The 17,963-nt window shown below is 37.5% G+C and overlaps 1 protein-coding gene across 1 annotated transcript in view; it reads left to right on the forward strand.

Moving 5' to 3' along the window:
• Window positions 1–17,963, forward strand: part of GFPT1 (glutamine--fructose-6-phosphate transaminase 1) — a 57,632-nt gene that overhangs the window by 21,989 nt on the left and 17,680 nt on the right. The window contains exons 5-12 of the mRNA XM_023515300.1: window positions 676–734; window positions 2,509–2,643; window positions 4,023–4,084; window positions 5,685–5,764; window positions 10,254–10,359; window positions 12,113–12,276; window positions 14,056–14,151; window positions 15,182–15,279. Coding sequence (XP_023371068.1) covers window positions 676–734; window positions 2,509–2,643; window positions 4,023–4,084; window positions 5,685–5,764; window positions 10,254–10,359; window positions 12,113–12,276; window positions 14,056–14,151; window positions 15,182–15,279 — 800 coding nt within the window. The remainder of the gene's footprint in view (window positions 1–675; window positions 735–2,508; window positions 2,644–4,022; window positions 4,085–5,684; window positions 5,765–10,253; window positions 10,360–12,112; window positions 12,277–14,055; window positions 14,152–15,181; window positions 15,280–17,963) is intronic.

Here is a 17,963-nt window from a genome sequence, read left to right on the forward strand (position 1 = left end):
GGGCTGGATTCAAACCCGCCACCTTAGGTGTATGTGGCTGGTGCCTTAGCCACTTGAGCCACAGGTGCCGAGCCAATACTGTCAACTCTTGATTATCCATTCTTACATTTGTTAAACTTTTTAATTAAAAAATGATGAAAAATATCCCAAGATCATATTTATTTGATCTTGGAATGATATTTTAACATTTACTTAGCTTAATTCTAGGCATTATTTGGACCTGAGACAAGTAAATTTAACTATAGAATCAAATAACTAGTTTTTCTTAACTTCTTAGCTTTAGTTCTGAAACTCATTTAGTGTAAATCAGATCAGAGAAAGGCCTTCCCTTTAAACTCAAGGGTGAATGAACAGAGAAATGAGAATAATATTCAGTTCAGCCTTCTCACTTTGCAAATAAGGAAATAAGGCTAAGTAACTGAAACTGAAGTCTCTAGACTTCCAGTTTATTTCCCTACTGTACTCACATTCCCTAATATTGTGTGCTTCTGCTCAGTCACATAAACAATGGTGCTGATTTTCCTAACGATTATAAAAGTGGATGCTACTTACCTGGAAATAGAGTATTTTACGTGTTTTTTGACTTGAGAAAAGTCTAGTCACAATAATAACCTATTTATTGCATTTATCAGACTCCTAATATTTCTTCATCAATACTTCTGTTTTCTCTTTTAGAATTTATTGTTATTCACAATGGAATCATTACCAACTACAAAGACTTAAAAAAGTTTTTGGTAAGTAAATTGGCCTCAAAACAGCAGTGTTTGTGAATACTTCTAATAAAAGCAGTGAGGTTGATTGTTAGAATGTGGTACACCATCTGGATATGCTGTAATTGACTTAGACAGTGTTTACAGATAATGTTTATTAGACTTTTCTTTGCTAACAGTGGGACAATTCTGTTTTCTTTTTTGGGGGTAGGGGGGAGGGCAAGGTCTTGCTTTGTCACCCAGGCTAGAATACAGTGGCATGACTATAGCTCACTGCAGCCTCAAACTCCTAAGCACAAGTGATCCTCTTATCTCAGCTTCCTGAGTGGCTAGGACTACTGGCATGCGCCACCACCCCTGGCTAATTTTTAAATTTTTTTGTTGAGATTGGGTCTTGCTATGTTGCCTAGGCTGGCAATCCTTGGTCTCAAGGGATTCTCTCACCTTGGTCTCCCAAAATATTGGATTTACAGGCATAAGCCACCATGCTCTACCAGTAGTTCTTTTTTTTCTTACATAAAAAGGAAATAATTAGTATTTGACTGTATAAAAGGTTCAAACAAAATTGAAATTTTGGGGGGATGTCTTTTGTATTACAAGAGACCCTCTGTCATTTTTTAAAGTTTCTAGTATGTATAAGAATAATCAAGATAGATTAAATCAAGTTTTTATGTCCTAAATAGCTATATCCTCTATAGGAATGGTCATTAACTTTATCAGTGCCTTCTCTGGGCTGTTCAGTTGAACTTCCTGCAGTGAAAGAGATGTTCTGTATCTTTATGTTGTGTAGTACAGTAGCTACTGTCCACATGTGGCTTTTGAGCTATTAGGACTGAGGAACTGAATTTTAAATTTTGTTCAGTATTAATAGCTTATGGCTATTTTATTGGACCATGCAGTATCATCATTGAAAAACAGATCATATTTTTATGAACTTTGTGAATGTTACATACTTCATTATCTTTCACTTGGCAACCTAAGTTTTTTCTTTCTTTTTTTTTTTTTTTTTGAGACAGAGTCTCACTTTGTCGCCTTCAGTAGAGTGCTGTGGCATCCTGCTCACAGCAACCTCAAACTCTTGGGCTCAAGTGATTCTCTTGCCTTAGCCTCCCAAATAGCTGGGACTATAGGCACCCGCCACAATACCCAGCTATTTTTTTTTTTTAGAGATGAGGTCTCAATCATGATCTCAGGTAGTCCCCCTACTTTGGCCTCCCAGAATGTTAGGATTACTGGCATGAGCCCTTGCACCTGGCCTGGTGACCTAAATTTTGAATGGTAGGTAGGTAATGGGATGTGGTGTTCAAAAAATGTTAGAAATTAATTAGTGAGGTTTTTTTGTTTATTTATTTGGGATAGTCTCACTATGTTGCCGTCGGTTGAGTGCTATGGTGTCACAGCTCACAGCAACCTCAAACTCTTGGGTTTAAGTGATTCTCTTGCCTCAGTCTCCCAAGTAGCTGGGACTGCAGGTGCCCGCCACAACGCCCAACTATTTTTTTGGTTGTAGTTGTCATTATCGTTTGGCAGGCCCAGGCTGGGTTTGAACTTGCCAGCTCTGGTGTATATGGCTGGCACCAAGCCAGCCTGGCTATTTTTGTTGTAGTTGTCGTTGTTGTTTGGCAGGCTTGGGCTAGATTTGAACCCACCAGCTCTGGTGTATGTGGCTGGCGCTCTAAGCTGCTGAGCTATGGGTGCTGAGCCAATTAGATTTTTAAGGAAACAATTCTATAGAAAAGATCTGAATGTTATGAATTTTTCTTTGAATGTGTCAATTTTTTCTTCTTTCTACTTATAGGAAAGCAAAGGCTATGACTTTGAATCTGAAACAGACACAGAAACAATTGCCAAGCTTGTTAAGTATATGTATGACAATCGGGACAGTCAAGATATCAGTTTTACTACCTTGGTGGAGAGAGTTATTCAACAATTGGTATTAAACTATGCTTTTAAAGATAATTATGCCAACATTGATCACAAGAAACTTTCTTAAAATTAAGTTTGACAAGCATGAACTCGAATTCCTTGGGTATTTTGGCTACCTGTATGTATAACTATTAAGTTACATAGTTGTTTGACTTACTAACATGCCCCCTGCTTAAAATTCTACTTTTTCATTATAGGTCAGTATCATGGGAAAGAAAAATAATTCAAAATCTCAGTTTGTACAAAAACTGTACATGTTCACATACAAATTTATGCACATCACATGTGGACGTGTAGGGGATCACACGTGGAGGATTCATCAATTTTTTTACTTCCTGCTCCCTCAAGTGTTCTTCCTAACCAATGAAGTAGCACAAGAGTAGCTTGCGTGAAACACAATCTTTGTTGTGCATGTCTGTGAGCCAGTATAACCAGCTTCTTATTTTATCTTTTGCACAATTTTCCTTGGCCCTGTGCCTCTGGAAAAGTATTTCCTAGCTGAAGAGAAAAGTGGTATTCTTTTTGATCCCAGTTTTCCTAACTAATGATCAAAGACATCAAAGATCCATAGAAGTCCAGGTCTGAAGTGGTACTAACACCCTCCTCCCCCATTCTTAACTGTTGCTTTCTCATTAAAAAGCCCTTCCCTACTAAGGTCCAACCCTCACCTCCCACTTCTGCCCAAATTTTATGATGTCTGTAGCAAAATAGGTCGGAAAGATGGAAAATATAGAGGTCTTTTCTTCCCATTAGCCAAGGCAGAGTAGTGTGCTTTCCTGGGCTTTTCCTGTTTCTAGGAGGCTTTCTCTTCCATTCATTGTATAATTCAGTTTCTGTTTCTATTGTGGTTCTTGTCTCTCTCATGTTCCTCCTTTATCTGTTCTTGATTGCTTTAGACCCTGTCCCTCTGGGAGGTCGGGTTGATGGAGTGGTATGGTGTACATGTTAATAATTGTGATTGTATATATACATAAGTTATCTCTAATATCAGGGTCAAAAAATGAAAAGTTAATAGTTGTGTACAATTAGTAGGGCAGAGATTAGATTTTAAAGTTGGTATCTTCTCCAATCTATCTTTCCCCTACTAATTTGTAGTATGATACATAGGATGTATGTATTTAGAAATTTTGGTAGCATGTACACACAATTGATCTATATTTGGAGCTATTATTTAGTGAGCATATGTTGAGAATGGGCTTAGTTAAAAAGTGGGTCTTGTATATACCAAAGCTCAGGAGTTTTTTCTAAAATTTGGACTTCTTTATAAAGTATTGCAGAAGAGTACTTGTATAAACAAATATTTCTATGCTAAAGCCAGTATGTTTTGGGCATTTCACATTTAATAATTCTAATAAATACCACTAATGCAGTTTTTTGCTTTCGTAGGAAGGTGCTTTTGCACTTGTATTTAAAAGTGTTCATTTTCCTGGGCAAGCAGTTGGCACAAGGTACATACTAACGACTGGTAATTACGTGTATTTTTAAATATTTGAATTATATATATTCTTTAGAGACTGTAAATGCTCCTTTACTGTAAAGACTCTGTCCTTTCCTAGAGATATTTGTGTGAATATATTTATTTCTATATGCTTCTCATCTATTGTCTTACCACTCTTCCATTAAATAGAATCTCTCAATAGAGCAAATACAATTTGACATTTATAATTGGCCTTTCATTTTTGGGGGCCACTGTGGTGAATCGGAGAATATTCACTGTGGTAAATATTGGAGAATCGAATGTTCTCCAATTTTAGGTCCAAAAGATTAACTTTCTTGGCCAAGTGTGGTGGCTCACACCTGTAATCCTAGTACCCTGGGAGGTTGAAGCAGGTAGATTGCCTGAGCTCAGGTGCTTGGGGCCAGCCCTGAACAATAGCAAGACCCCATCTCTAAAAATATTTGGGTGTTGTGGTGGGCACCTATAGTCCCAGCTACTTGGGAGGCTGAGGCAGGAGGATCACTTGTGTCCAAGAGTTTGAAGTTGCTGTGTGCTCCTCTATCGCACACTACTGACTGTGACAAAGTGAGACTCTGTCTCAAAAAAAAAAAAAAAAAAAAAATGTTCTTTTTTTTTGAGACAGAGTCTCACCATGTCGCCCTTGGTAGAGTGCCATGGCGTGGCAGCTCACAGCAACCTCCAGCTCTTGGGCTTAAGCGATTCTCTTACCTCAGCATCCCAAGTAGCTGGGACTGCAGGCGTTTGCCACAATGCCTGGCTATTTTTTGTTATACTTGTTATTGTTGTTTAGCTGACCTGGGCTGGGTTTGAACTCACCAGCCTCAGTGTATGTGGCTGGCGCCATAACCACCATGCTACGGGCGCCGAGCCATTCTCCCTATATATATATATATTTTTTTTTTTTTTTTGAAATATACATTCTAGACAGATTCTTAGACGGTTGTACCATCATTGCTTTTGCTGGGATATTTAGGTCTGCTCATGAAGTCCTTTATAGAACAGTGAGGAGCCCTAAATTTGTTAGGAGATATCTTTATTCTGAAGGCAGAATGACTAGGGAGAAGGTGCTAAACATTCATCTCTTTGCATTCTATATATAATTTTAAGAAAGGCTTCATTTAACATTAAAAAGGATAAAAATGTTAAATATATTGTTATAGACCAAAGGGTGTTGACAAACTTTCTGGAATAGGCCAGGTAGTATGTATTTTAGGTTTGAACCTAGTTTCAACTTCCAGTCTCAAGTTGGCTGTTACAGTGTGAAAGCAGCCAGACAAAATGTGTGAGAGTGCACATGGCTGTGTTTCAATAAAACTTAATTTAGTACAAGTTTTATTTGTCAGTTAAATAATAAAAAAATTTACTGAAAAATTAATTCTAACATGGGTCAGTTTGCTAAACACCTGCTATAGAATGTTTTTTAAAAAGTTGTTTATGTACTTCTTTTGTTATATTTGAAGTTGAACGTGAGTGGAAAAATTTCAAACATCTTTTGGAGAGTGGGCTGTGAGCTCATTGAATTTGAATTTTATATCGTAAGTGCATTGTTTATAAAAATGATTTAATTCTGACTAATCTTGCATTTACAGGCGAGGTAGCCCTCTGTTGATTGGCGTTCGGAGCGAACATAAACTTTCTACTGATCATATTCCGATACTCTACAGAACAGGTAAAACTATACCTAAATAATGTGATGGGGAAAATACATGAATTGACTGCAATAGACATAAAGAATTGTTTTCTTTAAGTTGGAATAAAAACCCCTTTGTTCAAAGCCCCATACACACTCATAGAAATATATATATAGTCAAGAAAAAGATTTGTTTTTGTGAGTTTTCTGATGATTAGAATTTTTTTCTGTTGTATATCCTTAGCTAGGACTCAGATTGGATCAAAATTCACACGGTGGGGATCACAGGGAGAAAGAGGTGGGAAATGCACTCTGCATGGATGGAGAGGAAACTTATCCTCTTTTGTTCATTCTTTACTAATTCTTTGTTCTTGGAGTGGATGAATGTGCTGGACCTCTAAAAATATGCTTATTTTATGGGGAAACATATTTTGGCATTTTTCTAATTTGCAGAATATATTTTGTCTGTCTGCTTTTGGCATTATAGAAGACTGCTTTCAATAATTCGTTTCATTAAAATCTCTGATATTTGAGAAAATAGTTCAAATTGTGTTTTTTTTCTTCTAGGATACATGCTTAGATTAGGAAAAGTTTGAACTAAGTGGTAGTTACTTGAATAATTTAGCCTAACTTTTAGCTGAAATATGTTTAAATGGTCTTATTTATGCATGACATTTTACTTTTAGATTTATATTTGATATCTTGATTAGCTTTATTTGAATTTGGAATCATTGTTCTTTTTTACTGTTTATGTTTGAAGTTTATTTTTGTTGTAGGATTTTCAGCTATAGACTTTGAGTCATTTGATTAAGATAATTATATAGGTAAAACAACAGTGTGCTTTCCACGTAAAAGACAGCAAGCAGTACATTCAGGAATTTGTAACTCATTGTGTAATTCTTGGTTTCTTGAAAAATATTTAGCAAAGTACTCCATAAACCTGCTGATTTATAGATAGTGGTTGCATTCACTGTCTTATCCAGAGCAGCAAGTTATTTCCTCAGATAACCTTGAGTCCTGAGATATTGCTACAATTTCTTTTTATCTTCTCCCCTACACTTTATCTAGCTCCTAGTAGGTAAAGAATTTGTGGCTCAGTGAAATTTAGAAAGAATACCCTCTTACTAGAAAGGCTGTATAAAGAAGAGAATCCTGGCTTTTCGGCTTTTGCTGGTTTTTGACCCCTGACTAAATAAAGCCATCTTTCTATCTGTAGGACAGGGCTGATAGTACTCATATTCCAGATGAGATAACATATGGGAATACATCGTATTAATTGTGAGAACTATAGATGTCAAGTAAAATGTTCTTTTCATTTAAATAGGCAGTGATACCTCAAATTCTTTTACATTTTTTAATATACTTTGTTACTTAAAGAATGAAATTATCAGTGTTTGGAGAAAGACCATAGTGAAACTCAACCCTGTTACCAAAACTAGTTGTATTAATATTTAAAAATATGTATGGGCTGGGCAGAGTAGCTCTGGGAAGCTGAGGCAGGAGGCTCCCTTGAGCTCAGGAGTTTGAGACCAGTCTAAGCAAGAGCAAGATCCCATCTCTACTGAAAGAAGAAAAATTATCTGGGTGTTGTGTTAGTCTCTATAGTCCCAGTGGCTTGGGAGCCTGAGGCAGGAGAATTGCTTGAACCCAGGAGTTTGAGGTTGCTGTGAGCTAGACTGACACCATGGCACTCTAATAAGCTCTTTCTGCCCCTCCCCATACAAAAACATATATGTACTTTTACCTGTTAGTGCATTTAAATACTGAATGAATTGTTTTTATTTTTTTATTTTATTTTTTTTTTGTTTTTGAGATAGTCTCACTGTCGCCCTTGGTAGAGTGTCATGGCGTCACGGCTCACAGCAACCTCAGTATCTTGGGCTTAAGAGATTCTCCTGCCACAATGCCAGGCTATTTTTGTTGTTGTTGTTGTTGTTGTTGTTGCAGTTGTCGTTCAGCAGGCCTGGGCTGGGTTTGAACCTGCCAGCCCCAGGGGATATGGCCAGTGCCCTAACTGCTGAGCTACAGGTGCTGAGCCAAAATGTACTATTTTTTTTTTTTTTTAATTAAATAATTATTTATTTATTTTGGCCGAGGCTAGGTTTGAACCTGCCACCTCCGGCATATGGGGCTGGTGCACTACTCCTTTGAGCCACAGGTGCCACCAAATGTACTATTTTTAATGTAGTTTCATGAGTCTTGTCAAACACAAAACAATTGTATAATCATGACAGTTGTATAATCAAGATATAGAACAGTTCCATCATTCCCAGCCCCTTGGAAACACTGATCTGTTATTTTTTCCGTAATGTTACCTTTTCTAGGATGTCATCTTATTAGTTTTTGGTACTGTTGCCCAGGCTAGAGTGCCATGGCCTCAGCCTAACTGCCAGCAACCTCAAACTCCTGGGCTAAAGTGATCTCCTGCCTTTGCCTCTCTAGTAGATGGGTCTACTGGCCTGGGCCATGATGCCCAGCTGATTTCTCTATTTTTAGTAGAGGTGGGAGTCTCACTTTGCTTAGGCTGGTCTCAAACTCCTGAGCTCAAGGAATCCTCCTGCCTAAGCTTCCCAGAGTGCTGGGATTATAGGCATAAGCCATACTGCCTTGCCTTTATTTTTAAAAGTTGAATTTGAACTATTTTGTTTTCATTACATAGAAAACACCAGGTAATCATAGATGATGGAGAACTTTTTTTTGCTTTTACTGATATTTTTAATTATCACATAGTTGTACATATTTGTGGGATACAGTGTGATATTTCTTTCTTTCTTTTTTTTTTTTTATGAGACAATCTTACTTTGTCAACTTTGGTAGAGTATCATGGCATTATAGCGCACAGCCTCAAACTCTTGGGCTCAAGTGATTCTCTGTGCCTCAGCCTCCCAGTAGCTGGGATTATAGACACTCGCCATGATGCCTGGCTATTTTTGGAGATGAGGTCTCGCTCAGGCTCAGGCTGGTCTCAAACTTGTAAGCTCAGGCAATCCAGCCTCCTGGGCCTCCCAAAGTGCTAGGATTACAGGCGTGAGCCACTGTGCCAGGCATACAGTGTGATATTTCAATACACCGTATAATGATCAAATCTGGGTAATGAGCATATTTGGAAGTACATTTCTAAGAATAATTATTCTAAGTCTTTATATGTGGATTTTAGAGGGTAGATACAAGATGAATTTTTACACGTTTATCTGTGGTATTCTCTGTCTTTTGTGTCTATAGTTTATAAAATCTCTATCCTGATGGAAAGGTGATTTTTAAAAATATTTTATTTATATTTTCTTTACCAAATAAAAGACAATGAAGAGTGCTTTTCTGGTCTCTGAGATGTTTATATAGTATTCAGATAATGGATTTCTTTCTGTATTTTTGGCTATTAAATTTCATTATTCCAGTTTCAATTTTAGTTGTGAATGAGCAAAAAAAAAAGAGTGTTATTCATCAATTACTTGACAAATTAAGTAAAGATGCCAGAATTCTAAAGTGCTGGAATTAAAAAGGATATTGCCATTGCAAAAGGAATATCCTTAAAAGAAGTATAAGAAAACACAATTTTAAGAAATAAGAGGTTCTTGGTTTACGTATTTCCTGTCTCTAACTGTAGGTGCCACACAATATACCATGGTTAGATAGTGATGTGCATCTTTGAGTTTTTAAAATCAGAATTAGTGTAGACTACAATTTGATTTTCTTATGGTGGCTCACTATTAAAATCTGTAGAAGTTTTGTTATGAGATGAGATAATAAAAATTAGCTAGACATGCTTGCTCATGGCTCTAATCCCAACACTTTCGGAGGGGAGATAGGAGGATCACTTGAGGCCCAGAGTTTAAGACTAGTCTAAGCAACATAGAAACCTTGTCTCTATAAAAAAATGAAAAATTAGCTGAGCATGGTCGTTCATGCCTGTAGTTCCAGCTACTTGGGAGGCTGAGGTAGGAGGATTGCTTGAGCCCTGGAATTTGGGGCTGCAGTGAGCTATGACTTATGCCATGGCACTCCACTTTTTCTTAACCCTAGCTCTAAAAAAAGTTAATTTGCCACTAGTCGACAGTTTATTTTTCTTTACACAATTTTGATATTTTTCATGTACTTTTTGTGATAAGTATAGATATGCAGACTTAACCTGCATTCAGTCCATCAAGTTTTGTATAATGTTAATCTATAGTCTTTTATGACTTGGGCTATGAAAAAAAGATTAACCTAGATACACTTTTGATTTAAAAAGTCAGTTGATGATATTAATGAATTACACTTACTTGTCTTTTACCTGGAACAGAAATATTAAAACATTTATAATGTATCACTGTTACCTGCCATGCATTTTTTGATAGTTGCTGTTTTACTTTATACTTCTGCCTATTTTTATTGGCTTATTGCATGGAAATAAGGTGATCTACTGAGCATTTTAAAATTGCTAAAATTATTTTGTGTTGCTATGGGCTTTTTGTTGAAGTATTTCTACATTGGCCATGATTTTTCAATGTGTTTGCCATTCATTTTAATTGCATATATATATATGCTCCAGGCAAAGATAAGAAAGGAAGTTGCAATCTCTCTCGTGTGGACAGTACAACTTGCCTTTTCCCTGTTGAAGAAAAAGCAGTGGAATATTACTTTGCTTCTGATGCGAGGTGAGTTTCCTTAGTTGATAGAGAATTTTAGTAAAACTAATTATGCTATATGAAATTGAGAAGTTGTTTTATATAAATGTAGTCATACTATATAAAAGAACTTTCTTAATTAAAGAAATGTAGGTAACCCTTTTAAAGATGGGGCTATGAAAGTACTTCAGAGCACATAGGTCAGTTTGCTAAGAAGAACACATATATTCCGAGATTTGTTCTGTTGTATTTATTTTCGAGCTCTTGTATATTTTCCTTCATCTTGCAGCAACCTTACCTAGCTTTTGTGGAGAGGAGAGATTTTAGACTGGGGAATAGACTGGCTTAGTTATTCTATCAAATATAGTATGGTTGCTAAACTGCTGTAGTTTTAGTCTAATGTGGACTTTTATTTTACATTTAGAATTGATTTGTAATATAATCACTTTGGAATTGTACTAGACGAAAACATTTTGGGAGAAAATCTAGTTGGATGTATAGAAGCATTTATAAATGGAATCGTAATAAAATGGAATTACACACATTACCAACAAGTATTTGAGTCATTCTCTGTGCCTGAAAATAAGAGGAAATAATAAAAATGAGAAATGACATTAAAGACTTCATAGAATGTATTATCTCAGTGGGAGACCATGCGTCATTGTTTCTTAATTTTTGTAGGTGTGTACAGTATATGGTCAATGCTAAGATGTGTCATTGGTGTCATTAAGTAGGTTTGTTATAGAGTTGACAGTTATAGCTTAAATTGAGAATTGCAGAAATATGTCAGCCTTTTAAAATTCATTCCTACATTCGTATTGAACACTCTGAGCAAAGCTATGTGGTAGCTTTAGGGCAGCAGTTCTCAACCTGTGAGTCACGACCCCTTTTAACAATGAAAATACATTGCGACATAGGAAGGTTGAGATAATGGGAAGTAAAAATAAAAATATTGCTTGTCTTTGAGGAGCTGTTCCTTAAGGAAAGAGGTATAGCTATGATGAACTACAGAGTGCTATGATAAGCTGATTTATCTTCCTATGGTAAATTTCTTTAAGGGAATGATACTTGAGAGGTAAGGAGAGAGTATGAGTTAATTAAGTGAAGAGGTAGAGTGAGGACTATTCATTCTGTGCAGATGGCTCAGCCTGTGAGAACTTGGAATGCATGTGAGCGTGAGTGGAATAGAGTGGAGAGGAAGTTTGGTTTGCCATGAGGTTAGAGAAAGGTGTTAGGGTCACACTGAGGCATTTTATTGTTTTCCTGAAAGCCAAAGGGAAGCCGTCAGATGGTTTGTTGGGTGAGGTAGAAATCTTGATTAGAGTCGTTGCCTTTCAGTATCTGTCAGTTTTGGCAGAAATGAAGAATGCATGGAGGGAGATAAGAGAGGACATGGGTGGACAAATTAGGAGGTTCCTGTAGTAATCCAACTGAGTTGCTTATGGTCACTTCAGCTGGTTTGTGGTAATGGACATAGAGGGAAGCTTTGAGGAATATTGGGGAGTTAAAATTGCAGGATTTGGTGATGAATAGGAGGAGGAGGAAATAACCATACTTTCTGATCTAGTCTAACTAGGTTACTGTGCAGAAATCCATTTATTTTTTTGTCCACAGTGACTATCTCCCTCTCCCCTGTGAGGGGTAGCCTTGATAGCCAGAAGGTTATCAGAGATTTTCTAGGATGATAGAATTTATATTTGAATTGGTTGTTGTGTCCAAATGATAGTTTCATTTGTAATAATGATCCCCCTTATTGATTGTAACATTTTCTGGAACGTTTCAGTGCCGTCATAGAACACACCAATCGTGTTATCTTTCTAGAAGATGATGATGTTGCAGCAGTTGTGGATGGCCGTCTTTCTATCCATCGAATTAAACGAACTGCAGGAGATCACCCTGGACGAGCTGTGCAAACACTCCAGATGGAACTCCAGCAGATCATGAAGGGTGAGAGTTTTTTTAATGTTACACCTTTGGTGTCCTTACTGGAAAGCAGACATTCCACTGGCCTAGCTTCTGAATCTAATAGTAATGCTGAGTGGGATCTTCCACATGACTAGTGAAGGGACAACCCAAGGAAAAGTGATGACTTTTCAGAAAAATTATCTGCTAGTCCTATAGTAGTTGTTCAGACTATTAAGAATTCGTGGTTGGGCTTGGCACCTGTAGCTCAGCGGCTAGGGTGTCTGCCACATACACCGGGGCTGGTGAGTTCTAATCCAGCCTGGGCCTGCCAAACAACAATGACAACTACAACCAAAAAACATAAAAGCCAGGTATTGTGGTAGGTACCTGTAGTCTCAGCTACTCAGGAAGCTGAGGCAAGAGAATTGCTTAAGCCCAAGAGTTTGAGGTTGCTGTGAACCGATGCCATTGCACTCTACCAAGGGTGACATAATGAGACTCTTGTCTCTAAAAAAAAAAAAAAAAAAAAATTCCTGGATGTTGTTTCTAACTTTATAAAATGATTGAAGCTGAGAGCACAGTAGCCCTGGCCTATAATCTCAGCATTTTGGGAGGCTGAGGGTGGGGATAATATGTGAGGGTAGGAATAATACATGAAGGTAGGAATTTAAGATCAGCCTGGGCAACATATCAAGACTCCATCTCTGTAAAAAACAGGGAAAAAAATAGACTTGGGAGGCTGAGGCAGGATTACTTGAGCCCAGAGTTCAAGGTTGCAGTGAGCTATGATCATGTCACTGTACGCCAACCTAGGGGGAGAGAGTGAGACACTCTAAAAAGGAATAATTTAAAATAAAAGCAATGGGTTATTTAAATAACACTTGATTATATTTAAACAATATAAACACAAATACAGTTTGTATTCTGCTTCTCTCTGTGCTTTAGTTTTCTTATATAAAATGGGAATAATAGAACCTATGTTATTAAGGTTGTTTTGAATAGTGCCTGATACATGTAGTCTTACATAGTGTTTGCTTCTAGTAACTGTTATGATTATTATGAATTTGATTTTCCTCCTGTCTTTTTTTTTTTTTGAGACAGCATCTTACTCTGTTGCCCAGGATAGAGTACTGTGGCATCATAGCTTACAGCAACCTCAAACTCACTCAAACAATCCTCTTGCCTCAGACTCTTGAATAGCTAAGACTATAGGCATACACCATTATGGCCAGCTGATTTTTCTATTTTTTTTTTTTTTTTCAGTAGAGACAGGGTTTCACTCTTGCTCAGGCTGCTCTCAAACTCCTGAGCTCAGGCAATCCACCCACAGGCATGTTTTCCTCCTTTGTGATCAGGTTGTGGTAGGAATAAAAGCTAACATTTGTGGCATAGCTACCATATGTCAAAATTCCTTTCTGTATTAATCCATACCATGAAATAGCTACTATTCTTATTTTACAGATTAAGGAATTTTCTTGTCTTAGATAGTGAAGGTAGAACTGTGATTTGAACCTAGGTATGACTCCAAAACTTAATGCTTGCCTCAGTCTCCTTTTTTGCTGTAACTGACATTTTAGGCGTGAAGTTAATAAAATGATTTTTCCTTCCTACTTGCTCATTTTTTCTTCACATAGAATAAAATGTATTTATCTTGTCCTTTAGGCAGTCCTGTAGGAATACTGTTCTCTGTTGCATGACCTTTTGTTTCATGTCATTTATGAACATGAAACATTATGTTAAAAAAGGAGACTTTTAGTTGTCTACCAATTTCTATTCTTCTTGTTAAATTTTGTTATAATTATATGATTTCTATTACTGTAGGCAACTTTAGTTCATTTATGCAGAAGGAAATTTTTGAGCAGCCAGAGTCTGTTGTGAACACAATGAGAGGAAGAGTCAACTTTGATGACTATACTGGTAATTATATATGAATTGTTTTATTATTTCAAAGTTTCTTGTGGCAGATGCCATTAAAACAACTTGAAAGTTCATTGTCCTTTATATCCTTGTGGAATAACAGTGTCTGCCAGCCATCTGCGGAACCCAGCTATCTTTTAAAGGTCCTTTAGTGTGTGATTCCACATCTATGAGGTGTCTAGAATAGTCAGATTTCATATAGACAGAAGTTAGATGAATGGTTACTAGGGGTGGAGAGTAGAAGAATCTCATCGTCAGGAGAATGTTGCTGTCATCCAGGGAATGATAATTGGTTTAGGGTGACAGCATCAGAGCTGTGTTTTGAAGGTGGATATGGAGAGATACGAGTAGTCAAGGATGATGCTGACGTTTTGACCAGTGCAGTTTGGAAAATATTATGGCATTTTCTGAGATGGCAAAGCGGAGAGGAGAATGGGTTTATATTGTAGACAGCACTGCATTAGGAACTGGAAGGGCAAATGAACATAACTGACATAATTTTTTTCTAGGCAGGTTTATTGAGATATTAAATTCACTAGTCATAGTGTATAATTATGAGTTTTGACAGACTTCCACAACATAGTCATAATCCTGACCTTTATAAAGTCAAGATGTAGACTAGTTCCATCACTCAGAAATACCCTTGTGCCCCTTTATTGTCGCCCCTGCCTCCAGCTGTAGCCTTTAGCATTCACTAATCTGTTGTCTGTGTTTCTATTGCTTTGCCTGCAAGATAACTTTTGATCTATAGAGAATAATGTAAAAATGACCTAAGTGGAATGAGGTGAATACTGTAATCATGTATGTGTGTAGGAGGGTGAGTTAGATTAGTTACAAGTTCATGGGGGCCAATTAAGTTGTGATCTGTTTAATTTATTTTTCAAAAATTATGGAGAACTATCCTTCCTCAGAGGAATATGAATTCTTTAAAACAATGTTATTTCTCATATTGGCAGTGTACAATCATAAATATTGGTTGCTTATTTCATATGATTCTTTCCTAAATAATATACATAAACTTTTATTTCAGTGAATTTGGGTGGTTTGAAGGATCACATTAAGGAAATCCAGAGGTGTCGGCGTTTGATTCTTATTGCTTGTGGCACAAGCTACCATGCTGGTGTAGCAGTAAGTGGCTTCCTAAAATTTTAATTGTGTTGGATATTAGGGGATATCTGCAGACCAATACTACCTCTGTCAACATACCATGTAAAACTAACTTTTGTTAAAATGTGCTTTTTTCATGTTTGCAATGACAAAAATTAAGAAAGTAGGGGGGTGGCTCAGCGCCTATGGCTCAAGAGGCTAAGGCGCCAGCCACATACACCTAAAGTGGCGGGTTCGTATCCCCAGCCCGGGCCCGCCAAACAACAATGATGGCTGCAACCAAAAAATGGCCAGGCGTTGTGGCAGGCGCCTGTAGTCCCAGCTACTTGGGAGGCTGAGGCAGGAGACTCGCTTGAGCCCAGGAGTTGGAGGTTGCTGTGAGCGTGATGCCACGGCACTCTACCCAGGGGGATAGCTTGAGGCTCCGTCTCAAAAAAAAAAAGAAAAGAAAGAAAGTAGGGGGAGAAATTTTAATAGGTACTTGGAATAATTTATTAAGGGAAAATCTGCTATTGAAGGGTTTTTGGGTATAAAGGTAGACGACCTGTAAGTAACACCATGAAAGGCCAAGAGCAGAGGAGATTTAATACCATTCTAGACTTGTAGCCTACGGAGCGTGGCTGGTACAACAGCAGTGAGTGGGTTTTGCTTAGCATTGTTTACTTGCCTCAGACAGATGGCCAATAAAATCAAACAGGATTTTACTTTGTAGGGACATTTTGGCAAAGAAACAAAGTCTGGTTTTTGTCACACTTTGGTTTTTTTGCAGTTTTTGGCTGGAGCCAGGTTTGAACCCTACACCCTCCCGTATGTGGGAGCAGCGTCCTACTCACTGAGCCACAGGCACCGCCCCAGACTTTGTTTTTTAAATTGTTATTTGGGAGGCTGAAATTCTGTATTAAAGATGTGTATTGGTTTTCAGTGCAGAAGCATAGGAATATTAGTCTTTTAGTCCGATAAATCAGATCCACATGTAGTTTCCTTAAGTGACAGTTTATGTGCTACTGATGCAACTTGTAAGTAAAGTGCAATAGACCGTTGCATTCAGTTTCTACTTTGTAGATTGATTGCCAAAGTTCATGACATAGTAATTTTTTATTTGCTAATAAATATTTATTGGGAGCCACTCAGTGAGTGAAACTATCTGGTCACTAACCCTTGCATCTTAACAAGCTTTGTTCTTCTCTAAAGCCATTCCGTCCATCTCCTGCTCCCCGTCACTCTCATCCACTTTCTCTCTCCTCACTCCCCCTATTCACCTAAGAAATTACATGGTCCTAAACAGAAAGTCTGTGCAGCATTGAAAGGGAGAAGCCTAAAGAAGTCATTGTTTTAAGCATGGAAATAAGAATGATAGGGCTGGGCACTGTGGCTAATGTCTGTAATCCTACTACTTGGGAGGCCAAGGCTGGCGGATTGCCTGAGTTCACAGGTTCAAGACTATCCTGAGCCAGAGCAATACCTTGTCTCGGCTGTTATGGCGGGTTTGAATCCAGACTGGACCCGCCAAACAACAATGACAGCTGCATCCAAAAAATAGTTGGGCATTGTGGCGGGCGCCTGTAGTCCCCAGCTACTTGGAAGGCTGAGGCAGGAGAATCAGTTAGGCCCAGGAGTTTGAAGTTGCTGTGAGCTGACGTCATGGCACTCTACCAAGGGTGACAAAGTGAGACTGCCTCCCCCCCAAAAAAGAATTAAAAACATTAATGTAAATTAAAGACATTGATATAAATTAAAGGTCTGATTTAGTGGTGGTTTAGATTAATGGGCCTTGTTTTCAGAAATAAATTTGATTAAATGCTTCATCTGAAGCTTTGCCTGAATTTTGAGACAGAAATTATATGCTGTTACATAGAATCCTCTAATTCTGAAATATGAGATGATATAAAGCTTTTTTATTGTTGTATGTGTATGCTAAGACTTTAGTTACAAACATTAGAAATCCCCTCTGTGGTTTACAATACAAAATGCACCATTTATTCCATTAATTCTATAGGGGTTTTTGGGGGCATTTTTGGTGGGATCAGACATATATAACACATTTGCATGCCTTTCTTTTTGTGTATCCTCTGAATCCTAAAAATTAACTGACTACAGTATAACTTTACATGCTTTTTAAAATTTTGTGTCTAAGTTTTATAGTGGCATATAATGGAATTTCTAGCATTTTCTATTTTATTTCATTTTATTTATTTATTATTATTATTTTTTTTTTTGCAGTTTCTGGCCAGGGCTGGGTTTGAACCTGCCACCTCCAGCATATGGGGCTGGTGCCGGTGCCCTACCCTTTTGGGCCATAGGCACCACCCAGCATTTTCTGTTTTATGATGAAAATATGTCATTCCGTGTATTTATAAAGAGTTGCTCCCACTGAAAGAAGAAAATATTGCACAAATACATCCTGAGATTACTTTTTGGGGGTTTATTATTTTTAAATATCTGGCAAATTGCCAGATTTGTATGTTCTCTTTTTATTTTGAAGGATGTAATTCCAGTGTAACATTGTAAACTATCTTAAAAAGTTTGATTTACCTTTTTTTGAGGGAAAACATTTAGCATTTTAATATCAATAATTTACATATGGCTCGGCGCCTGTGGCTCAAGCGGCTAAGGCACCAGCCACATACACCTAAGGTGGGGGGTTTGAATCCCCAGCCCGGGCCCGCCAAACAACAATGATGGCTGCAACCAAAAAATGGCCAGGC

This window comes from Otolemur garnettii, unplaced genomic scaffold, assembly GCF_000181295.1.
Source record: "Otolemur garnettii isolate 467f Iridium unplaced genomic scaffold, OtoGar3 scaffold00068, whole genome shotgun sequence".
Lineage (NCBI taxonomy): Eukaryota > Metazoa > Chordata > Mammalia > Primates > Galagidae > Otolemur > Otolemur garnettii.